The 11,472-nt window shown below is 52.9% G+C and overlaps 1 protein-coding gene across 2 annotated transcripts in view; it reads right to left on the bottom strand.

Annotated features, from left to right (window-relative positions):
* LOC106566332 (constitutive coactivator of PPAR-gamma-like protein 2) overlaps positions 1-11,472 on the bottom strand; it is a 174,111-nt gene that overhangs the window by 72,828 nt on the left and 89,811 nt on the right. For both annotated transcript variants that reach the window (XM_045692805.2, XM_045692806.2), the window contains exons 7-8: positions 8,456-8,697; positions 4,084-4,366 (exon numbers count right to left, since the gene is read on the bottom strand). In XM_045692805.2, coding sequence (XP_045548761.2) covers positions 4,084-4,366; positions 8,456-8,697 — 525 coding nt within the window. The remainder of the gene's footprint in view (positions 1-4,083; positions 4,367-8,455; positions 8,698-11,472) is intronic.

Raw genomic sequence — 11,472 nt, 5'->3', positions numbered from 1 at the left:
AGACAAGGATAGTGCCCCCCCAGCACTGATCACACCTCTTCAATCTGTCCTGTAGACGAGGAAAGTCCCCCCCAGCACTGATCACACCTCTTCAATCTGTCCTGTAGACGAGGAAAGTCCCCCCCAGCACTGATCACACCTCTTCAATCTGTCCTGTAGACGAGGATAGTCCCCCCCAGCACTGATCACACCTCTTCAATCTGTCCTGTAGACGAGGATAGTCCCCCCCAGCACTGAACACACCTCTTCAATCTGTAGACGAGGATAGTCCCCACCCAGCACTGATCACACCTCTTCAATCTGTAGATGAGGATAGTCCCCCCCAGCACTGATCACACCTCTTCAATCTGTCCTGCAGACGAGGGTAGTCCCCCCCCAGCACTGATCACACCTCTTCAATCTGTAGACGAGGATAGTCCCGCCCAGCACTGATCACACCTCTTCAATCTGTCCTGTAGACGAGGATAGTCCCTCCCCAGCACTGAACACACCTCTTCAATCTGTAGACGAGGATAGTCCCCCCCCAGGCACTGATCACACCTCTTCAATCTGTAGACGAGGATAGTCCCCCCCAGCACTGAACACACCTCTTCAATCTGTCCTGTAGACGAGGATAGTCCCCCCCAGCACTGAACACACCTCTTCAATCTGTAGACGAGGATAGTCCCCACCCAGCACTGATCACACCTCTTCAATCTGTAGACGAGGATAGTCCCCCCCAGCACTCATCACACCTCTTCAATCTGTAGACGAGGATAGTCCCCCCCCAGCACTGATCACACCTCTTCAATCTGTAGACGAGGATAGTCCCCCCCAGCACTGATCACACCTCTTCAATCTGTAGACGAGGATAGTCCCGCCCAGCACTGATCACACCTCTTCAATCTGTCCTGTAGACGAGGATAGTCCCTCCCCAGCACTGAACACACCTCTTCAATCTGTAGACGAGGATAGTCCCCCCCCAGGCACTGATCACACCTCTTCAATCTGTAGACGAGGATAGTCCCCCCCAGCACTGAACACACCTCTTCAATCTGTCCTGTAGACGAGGATAGTCCCCCCCAGCACTGAACACACCTCTTCAATCTGTAGACGAGGATAGTCCCCCTCCAGCACTGATCACACCTCTTCAATCTGTAGACGAGGATAGTCCCCCCCAGCACTGATCACACCTCTTCAATCTGTAGACGAGGATAGTCCCCCCCAGCACTGATCACACCTCTTCAATCTGTCCTGTAGACAAGGATAGTCCCCCCCAGCACTGAACACCCCTCTTCAATCTATAGTAGTCCCCCCCAGCAATGATCACACCTCTTCAATCTGTCCTGCAGACAAGGATAGTCCCCCCCAGCACTGATCACACCTCTTCAATCTGTCCTGCAGACGAGGATAGTCCCCCCCAGCACTGATCACACCTCTTCAATCTGTCCTGTAGACGAGGAAAGTCCCCCCAAGCACTGATCACACCTCTTCAATCTGTAGACGAGGATAGTCCCCTCCAGCACTGATCACACCTCTTCAATCTGCAGAAGTGGATAGTCCCCCCCCAGCACTGATCACACCTCTTCAATCTGTCCTGCAGACGAGGGTAGTCCCCCCCAGCACTGATCACACCTCTTCAATCTGTAGACGAGGATAGTCCCCCCCCAGCACTGAACACACCTCTTCAATCTGTCCTGTAGACGAGGATAGTCCCTCCCCAGCACTGAACACACCTCTTCAATCTGTAGACGAGGATAGTCCCCCCCCAGGCACTGATCACACCTCTTCAATCTGTAGACGAGGATAGTCCCCCCCAGCACTGATCACCTCTTCAATCTGTCCTGTAGACGAGGATAGTCCCCCCCAGCACTGAACACACCTCTTCAATCTGTAGACGAGGATAGTCCCCCCCCAGCACTGATCACACCTCTTCAATCTGTCCTGCAGACGAGGATAGTCCCCGCCAGCACTGAACACACCTCTTCAATTTGTCCTGCAGACGAGGATAGTCCCCCCCAGCACTGATCACACCTCTTCAATCTGTAGACGGGGATAGTCCCCCCCCAGCACTGAACACACCTCTTCAATCTGTAGACGAGGATATTCCCCCCCCAGCACTTCAATCTGTCCTGTAGACGAGGATAGTCCCCCCCCCAGCACTGATCACACCTCTTCAATCTGTAGACGAGGATAGTCCCCCCAGCACTGAACACACCTCTTCAATCTGTAGACGAGGATAGTCCCCCCCAGCACTGATCACACATCTTCAATCTGTCCTGTAGATGAGGATAGTCCCCCCCCAGCATTGAACACACCTCTTCAATCTGTCCTGCACACGAGGATAGTCCCCCCCCAGCACTGATCACACCTCTTCAATCTGTAGACGAGGATAGTCCCCCCCAGCACTGATCACACCTCTTCAATCTGTCCTGCAGACGAGGATAGTCCCCCCCCAGCACTGATCACACCTCTTCAATCTGTCCTGCAGACGAGGTTAGTCCCCCCCAGCACTGAACACTCCTCTTCAATCTGTCCTGCAGACGAGGATAGTCCCCCCCCCAGCACTGAACACACCCAGGTCCCACAACTGCACTGCTCCTCCATAATTATGAGGGATAAATTCATCGTCCTGGAAAGAGACATGGTGGAATTCAGAGCTAGTCCACACAATCCAGACAGAACAGACAGAAAAGAGCCCAGACTTGAACCCGATCGAACATGTCTGGAGAGACCTGAAAATAGCTGTGCAGCGACGCTCCCCATCCAACCTGACAGAGCTTGAGAGGATCTGCAGAGAAGAATGGGAGAAATTCCCCAAATAAGGGTGTGCCAAGCTTGTAGAGTCATACCCAAGAAGACTCAATGCTGTAAATCGCTGCCAAAGATGAGTAAAGGGTCTGAATACTTATGTAAATGTATATTTCATAATTTCTTTTTTATATACATCTGCAAAAATGTCTAAAAACCTGTTTTTGCTTTGTCGTTATGGGGTATTGATGGGCGGGTAGCCTAGTGGTTAGAGCGTTGGACTAGTAACTGAAAGGTTGCAAGATAGAATCCCCGAGCTGGCAAGGTAAAAATCTGTCGTTCTGCCCCTCAACAAGGCGGGTAACCCACTGTTCCTAGGCCGTCATTGAAAATAAGAAGTTGTTTTTAACTGACTTGCCTAGTTAAATAAAGGTAAAATAAAAATGGTGTATAGATTGATGAGGGAAGCTGTAACGTAACAAAATGTGGAAAAAGATCATCAGTCCTCTGTGTTAAATTGGTCAGTATGTGGTATATCTGTGGATACATCAGTCCTCTGTGTTACCTTGGTCAGTATGTGGTATTTCTGTGGATACATCAGTCCTCTGTGTTACCTTGGTCAGTATGTGGTATATCTGTGGATACATCAGTCCTCTGTGTTACCTTGGTCAGTATGTGGTATATCTGTGGATACATCAGTCCTCTGTGTTACCTTGGTCAGTATGTGATATATCTGTGGATACATCAGTCCTCTGTGTTACCTTGGTCAGTATGTGGTATATCTCTGGATACATCAGTCCTCTGTGTTACCTTGGTCAGTATGTGGTATATCTGTGGATACATCAGTCCTCTGTGTTACCTTGGTCAGTATGTGGTATATCTCTGGATACATCAGTCCTCTGTGTCTGTTACCTTGGTCAGTATGTGGTATATCTGTGGATACATCAGTCCTCTGTGTTACCTTGGTCAGTATGTGGTATATCTGTGGATACATCAGTCCTCTTTGTTACCTTGGTCAGTATGTGGTATATCTGTGGATACATCAGTCCTCTGTGTTACCTTGGTCAGTATGTGGTATATCTGTGGATACATCAGTCCTCTGTGTTGCCTTGGTCAGTATGTGGTATATCTGTGGATACATCAGTCCTCTGTGTTACCTTGGTCAGAATGTGGTATATCTGTGGATACATCAGTCCTCTGTGTTACCTTGGTCAGTATGTGGTATATCTGTGGATACATCAGTCCTCTGTGTTACCTTGGTCAGTATGTGGTATATCTGTGGATACATCAGTCCTCTGTGTTACCTTGGTCAGTATGTGGTATATCTGTGGATACATCAGTCCTCTGTGTTACCTTGGTCAGTATGTGGTATATCTCTGGATACATCAGTCCTCTGCGGTGTCTGTGTTCTGCTACTCTCAACACCTCATCGCTGACTTGAGGCAGAGGGGGCGTGGTTATGTCCATGTGACTCCTCGTCGCCATTGACAACAGCGATGGAATGTTGGACCCGCTCCCGTTACCGTGGGACCCGCTCCCGTTACCGTGGGACCCGCTCCCGTTACCGTGGGAACCATCCCCTCCACCCCCCCGACCGGACGGAGTGTCCCACCCGGAGGACTTGTCTGTCAGATGGCTGAAAGAGTGAAAAGAGGGAGAAAGGGTTAGTGAGGGGGGAGAAGAGAGGGAGAGAGGAGAGAAAGGGTTAGTGAGTGGGGAGAAGAGAGGGAGAGAGGAGAGAGGGTTAATGAGTGGGGAGAAGAGAGGGAGAGAGGAGAGAAAGGGTTAGTGAGGGGGAGAAGAGAGGGAGAGAGGAGAGAGGGTTAGTGAGAGGGGAGAAGAGAGGGAGAGAGGAGGAGAGACGGTTAGTGAGGGGGAGAAGAGAGGGAGAGAGGAGGAGAGACGGTTAGTGAGGGGGAGAAGAGAGGGAGCGAGGAGGAGAGACGGTTAGTGAGGGGGAGAAGAGAGGGAGCGAGGAGGAGAGAGGGTTAGTGAGGGGGGAGAAGAGAGGGAGAGAGGAGGAGAGAGGGTTAGTGAGGGGGGAGGAGAGAGGGAGAGAGGAGAGAAAGGGTTAGTGAGGGGGGAGAACAGAGGGAGAGAGGAGGAGAGAGGGTTAGTGAGTGGGGAGAAGAGAGGGAGAGAGGAGGAGAGAGGGTTAGTGAGTGGGGAGAAGAGAGGGAGAGAGGAGGAGAGGGTTAGTGAGGGGGAGAAGAGAGGGAGAGAGGGTTAGTGAGGGGGGAGAAGAGAGGGAGAGAGGAGGAGAGAGGGTTAGTGAGGGGGGAGAAGAGAGGGAGAAAGGAGGAGAGAGGGTTAGTGAGGGGGGAGAAGAGAGGGAGAGAGGAGGAGAGAGGGTTAGTGAGGGGGAGAAGAGAGGGAGACAGTAGGAGAGAGGGTTAGTGAGGGGGAGAAGAGAGGGAGAGGAGAGATTGTTAGTGAGGGGGGAGAAGAGAGGAGAGAGAGGGTTTGTGAGGGGGGAGAAGAGAGGGAGAGAGGAGGAGACAGGGTTAGTGAGGGGGGAGAAGAGAGGGAGAAAGGAGGAGAGAGGGTTAGTGAGGGGGGAGAAGAGAGGGAGACAGTAGGAGAGAGGGTTAGTGAGTGGGGAGGAGAGAGGGAGATGAGGAGAGAGGGTTAGTGAGGGGGGAGAACAGAGGGAGAGAGGAGGAGAGAGGGTTAGTGAGGGGAGAAGAGAGGGAGAGAGGAGAGAGGGTTAGTGAGGGGGGAGAAGAGAGAGGGTTAGTGAGGGGGGAGAAGAGAGGGAGAGAGGGTTAGTGAGGGGGAGAAGAGAGGGAGAGGAGAGAGGGTTAGTGAGTGGGGAGAAGAGAGGGAGAGAGGAGGAGAGAGGGTTAGTGAGTGGGGAGGAGAGAGGGAGAGAGGAGGAGAGAGGGTTAGTGAGTGGGGAGGAGAGAGGGAGATGAGGAGAGAGGGTTAGTGAGGGGGAGAAGAGAGAGTTGGTGCTAACTAAGACTAAAACAATGTTATAGTAACAGTGGTAACGTCACAGCACACAGACCTTCATGAATAACCTGTAAGTGTGTGTGAGTGTGAATGTGTGTGTGTGTGTGTGTGTGTGTGTGTGTGTGTGTGTGTGTGTGTGTGTGTGTGTGTGTGTGTGTTGGGGGGGGGGGCAGCGTTACTATCTGAAAATGAGGCCAAGGACTGATCTACCAGTCACTAGATGAGGCCCTTCACCACATCCCCAGGAATGGCTGGGTGACTACAACGCTAGGGTGGGAAAGAACAACAGGATGTGGAGTGGAGTGCTGGGAAGGCATGGTGTTGGCCAGGTCAATGAGAACGGCATGAACATGATCGGCATGAACATGTGCTGAACATGATCTCATTGTCACTAACACGAACTCTGACACCATCACAGCCTAACTGGACAATATGCACAAAGGGCACAGGGCTACTCTTAACAGACCCACATCTGCTACCCTCCGCAAGCAATGGCGTACATCAATTTCTACAACTCAGCTAAAGCTATCTATGGCAAAGCAAGGAAGTGGTTTTGGTGGTGAGCCCACCTCATCAGGAAGTCACTCCATCACCCCCATGAAAACAGCTGATGGTCTGACTCTCTTGACCCACCAAAACCAGATCCTGATGAGGGGGGCTGACCACCAAAACCAGATCCTGATGAGGTGGGCTGGAGCACCAAAACCAGATCCTGATGAGGTGGGCTGACCACCAAAACCAGATCCTAATGAGGTGGGCTGACCACCAAAACCAGATCCTAATGAGGTGGGCTGGAGCACCAAAACCAGATCCTGATGAAGGGGGCTAAACCACCAAAACCAGACCCTGATGAGGTGGGCTGGAGCACCAAAACCAGATCCTGATGAGGGGGGCTGACCCACCAAAACCAGATCCTGATGAGGGGGGCTGACCCACCAAAACCAAATCCTGATGAGGTGGGCTGACCCACCAAAACCAGATCCTGATGAGGTGAGCTGAGCACCAAAACCAAATCCTGATGAGGTGGGCTGACCCACCAAAACCAGATCCTGATGAGGTGAGCTGAGCACCAAAACCAGATCCTAATGAGGTGGGCTGAGCACCAAAACCAAATCCTGATGAGGTGGGCTGACCCACCAAAACCACTTCCTGGCACCGGTACTCTTTAACATCTTCCTTCTATGTGTCACCCAGCTTCTCCACAAGGAGCTTGAGGACAGCACGGAGCGGGTTGTTGTGCTGCAGTATGCTGAGGACTGTGCTCTCATGGCCCACACTCCGGAAGACCTTCAGTCTGTCCTTGTAGCGGCTGTGAGGGTCTATAGCAGGATGGGATTGTCTATCAACACCACCAAGACAGAGGGTCTGCCAATGGCGATCCAGCCCTCCACCCACCATGCCGGTCTTCACCAATGAACACATCACTGGCAATAGTTCCGTCCATCAAAAACATGGGCAGCATCCTCTCATAGGACTGCAGCATCGACCTCGAAATTCAAAATAAGATCAAGCATCAGTTGCCTTCGGGAAACTCAGACACAGGGTCTTCCAAAACAGGGATCTCCCCCTCCACACCAACGTCTCCGTCTATCAAGCCGTCTGCATCCCCACACTTCTTTACAGCTGGGAAGCCTGGGTCACTTACAGCTGGGAAGCCTGTCTCACTTACAGCTGGGAAGCCTGGGTTACTTACAGCTGGGAAGACTGGGTCCCTTACAGCTGGGAAGCCTGGGTCCCTTACAGCTGGGAAGCCTGGGTCCCTTACAGCTGGGAAGCCTGGGTCCCTTACAGCTGGGAAGACTGGGTCCCTTACAGCTGGGAAGACTGGGTCCCTTACAGCTGGGAAGCCTGGGTCCCTTACAGCTGGGAAGACTGGGTCCCTTACAGCTGGGAAGACTGGGTCCCTTACAGCTGGGAAGACTGTCTCACTTACAGCTGGGAAGACTGGGTCCCTTACAGCTGGGAAGCCTGGGTCCCTTACAGCTGGGAAGCCTGGGTCCCTTACAGCTGGGAAGCATGGGTCCCTTACAGCTGGGAAGCCTGGGTCCCTTACAGCTGGGAAGCCTGGGTCCCTTACAGCTGGGAAGCCTGGGTCCCTTGGGAATCACCTGGTGCAACCGTGTGCCCCACACAGAAATACTAAGACCAACTGTTAGAGTATGGAGGCCATGGTCACCCAGCACCAACTGATAGAGTATGGAGGCCATGGTCACCCAGCACCAACTGATAGAGTATGGAGGCCGTGGTCACCCAGCACCAACTGTTAGAGTATGGAGGCCATGGTCACCCAGCACCAACTGTTAGAGTATGGAGGCCATGGTCACCCAACATGTCATTAGAATGTCTCAGGAGCGCTTGCCGTGGAAGATCCTGTTTGGCCAGCTACATCTTGGCCGACGGTCTGCAGGGGGGGCCAGCTAAAAACGTTGCTGAAGAAGTGCAACATCAAACCCACAGACCTAGAGGATGCTGCTGCCGATCGTTCCACCTGGCAGCAGCTCTGTCAGAGCGGTGTACAGAGGTGGGAGGAGGAGAGGAGCACAGAGACAGCAGAAACAGCTCAGGAGACATACGACCATGCCTGGCCCCACCAACACAGACTGCACATACCCCACCTGAAATAAAGTTTGTGGATCTTGGATTGGACTCTACAGTTACCAAAGAATTCCCCGTTAACTCAGAAGTAGAAGTCATCATCGGATACGATGAACTACCTACCATAAGCAACAGGTGTGTGTGTGTAAGTGTAACAGGTGTGTGTGTGTCTTACTGGCTGCTGTCGTTTGGTTCGTCTCCATCGGAGGAAGATGATGGCGAGTGGGAGGGGCCAGAGGGAGCGGACGTGTGGTGATTCGTTAATCTACTTCCTCCCTGGTCATATGGAGCCGACCAATCCGTGTAGCCCATTGTCCCAGACAGCGAATCGTTGCAGTCCGGCAGGGGGGGCAGGTTCTGGAACAGAGAGGCGTGGCCTGGTCCACACAGAGCATTCCGATAGGGTGGTTTTACCCCCTGGGGAGAAAACACACAGGGTGTTTGTCAATATGCATACAATTGTGCTCCAAGTGCATTCTCCCACCACGTTCTCTTCAGTACGTTCTTGTGAGGACGAGAGTGTGGAGAACACATAAAACATGACAGAGCAGTACTCCCCCTACTGTATTACCTCACGCTGAGCAGCACTCCCTCTACTGTATTACCTCATGCTGTGCAGCACTCCCCCTTACTGTATTACCTCACGCTGAGCAGCACTCCCCCTACTGTATTACCTCACGCTGAGCAGCACTCCCTCTACTGTATTACCTCACGCTGAGCAGCATTCCCTCTACTGTATTACCTCACGCTGAGCAGCACCCCCCCTACTGTATTACCTCACGCCGAGCAGCACTCCCCCTACTGTATTACCTCACGCTGAGCAGCACTCCCCCTACTGTATTACCTCACGCTAAGCAGCACTCCCTCTACTGTATTACCTCACGCTGAACCGGCACTCTCTCTACTGTATTACCTCACGCTGAGCAGCACTCCCTCTACTGTATTACCTCACGCTGAGCAGCACTCCCTCTACTGTATTACCTCACGCTGAGCAGCACTCTCTACTGTATTTCCTCACGCTGAGCAGCACTCCCACTACGGTCTTACCTCACGCTACACCTCCCCCTACTGGATTACCTAACGCTGAGCAGCACTCCCCCTACTGTATTACCTCACGCCGAGCAGCACTCCCCCCTACTGTATTACCTCACGCCGAGCAGCACTCCCCATACTGTATTACCTCACGCCGAGCAGCACTCCCCCTACTGTATTACCTCACGCCGAGCAGCACTCCCCCTACTGTATTACCTCACGCCGAGCAGCACTCCCCCTACTGTATTACCTCACGCCGAGAAGCACGCCCCCTACTGTATTACCTCACGCCGAGCAGCACTCCCCCTACTGTATTACCTCACGCCGAGCAGCACTCCCCCTACTGTATTACCTCACGCTGAGCAGCACTCCCTCTACTGTATTACCTCACGCTGAGCAGCACACCCCCTACTGTATTACCTCACGCTGAGCAGCACTCCCCCTACTGTATTACCTCACGCTGAGCAGCACTCCCCCTACTGTATTACCTCACGCTGAGCAGCACTCCCCCTACTGTATTACCTCACGCTACACCTCCCCCTACTGTATTACCTCACGCTGAGCAGCACTCCCCCCTACTGTATTACCTCACGCCGACCAGCACTCCCCCTGCTGTATTACCTCACTCCCCCTACTGTATTACCTCACGCTGAGCAGCACTCCCCCTACTGTATTACCTCACGCTGAGCAGCACTCCGCCCTACTGTATTACATCACGCTGAGCAGCACTCCCCCAACTGTATTACCTCACGCTAAGCAGAACTCCCCCTACTGTATTACCTCACGCTGAGCAGCACTCCCCCTACTGTATTACCTCTCGCTACACCTCCCCCTACTGGATTACCTCACGCTGAGCAGCACTCCCCCTACTGGATTACCTCACGCTGAGCAGAACTCCCCCCTACTGTATCACCTCACGCTGAGCAGCACTCCATCTACTGTATTACCTCACGCTAAGCACCACTCCCACTACTGTATTACCTCACGCTGAGCAGCACTCCCCATACTGTATCACCTCACGCTGAGCAGCACTCCGTCTACTGTATTACCTCACGCTAAGCACCACTCCCACTACTGTATTACCTCACGCTGGGCAGCACTCCCCCTACTGTATTACCTCACGCTGGGCAGCACACCCCCTACTGTATTACCTCACGCTGAGCAGCACTCCCCCTACTGTGTTACCTCACGCTGAGCAGCACTCCCCCTACTGTATTACCTCAAGCTACACCTCCCCCTACTGTATTACCTCACGCTGAGCAGCACTCCCCCTACTGTATTACCTCACGCTACACCTCCCCCTACTGTATTACCTCACGCTGAGCAGCACTCTCTCTACTGTATTACCTCACGCTGAGCAGCACTCCCCCTACTGTATTACCTCACGCTACACCTCCCCCTACTGTATTACCTCACGCTGAGCAGCACTCCCCCTACTGTATTACCTCACGCTGAGAAGCACTCCCCCCTACTGTATTACCTCACGCCGACCAGCACTCCCCCTCCTGTATTACCTCACTCCCCCTACTGTATTACCTCACGCTGGGCATTACTCCCCCTACTGTATTACCTCACGCTGAGCAGCACTCCCCCTACTGTATTAACTCACGCCGAGCAGCACTCCCCCTACTGTATTACCTCACGCCGAGCAGCACTCCCCCTACTGTATTACCTCAAGCTGAGCAGCACACTCTCTACTGTATTACCTCACGCTGAGCAGCACTCCCCCTACTGTATTACCTCACGCTGAGCAGCACTCCCTCTACTGTATTACCTCATGCTGTGCAGCACTCCCCCTTACTGTATTACCTCACGCTGAGCAGCACTCCCCCTACTGTATTACCTCACGCTGAGCAGCACTCCCTCTACTGTATTACCTCACGCTGAGCAGCACTCCCTCTACTGTATTACCTCACGCTGAGCAGCACCCCCCCTACTGTATTACCTCACGCCGAGCAGCACTCCCCCTACTGTATTACCTCACGCTGAGCAGCACTCCCCCTACTGTATTACCTCACGCTAAGCAGCACTCCCTCTACTGTATTACCTCACGCTGAACCGGCACTCTCTCTACTGTATTACCTCACGCTGAGCAGCACTCCCTCTACTGTATTACCTCACGCTGAGCAGCACTCCCTCTACTGTATTACCTCACGCTGA

This window comes from Salmo salar, chromosome 13 (genome assembly GCF_965601325.2).
Source record: "Salmo salar chromosome 13, fSalSal1, whole genome shotgun sequence".
NCBI lineage: Eukaryota > Metazoa > Chordata > Actinopteri > Salmoniformes > Salmonidae > Salmo > Salmo salar.
Note: the sequence above shows the minus strand (reverse complement) of the source record. Positions and strands in the feature narration are given on the sequence as shown.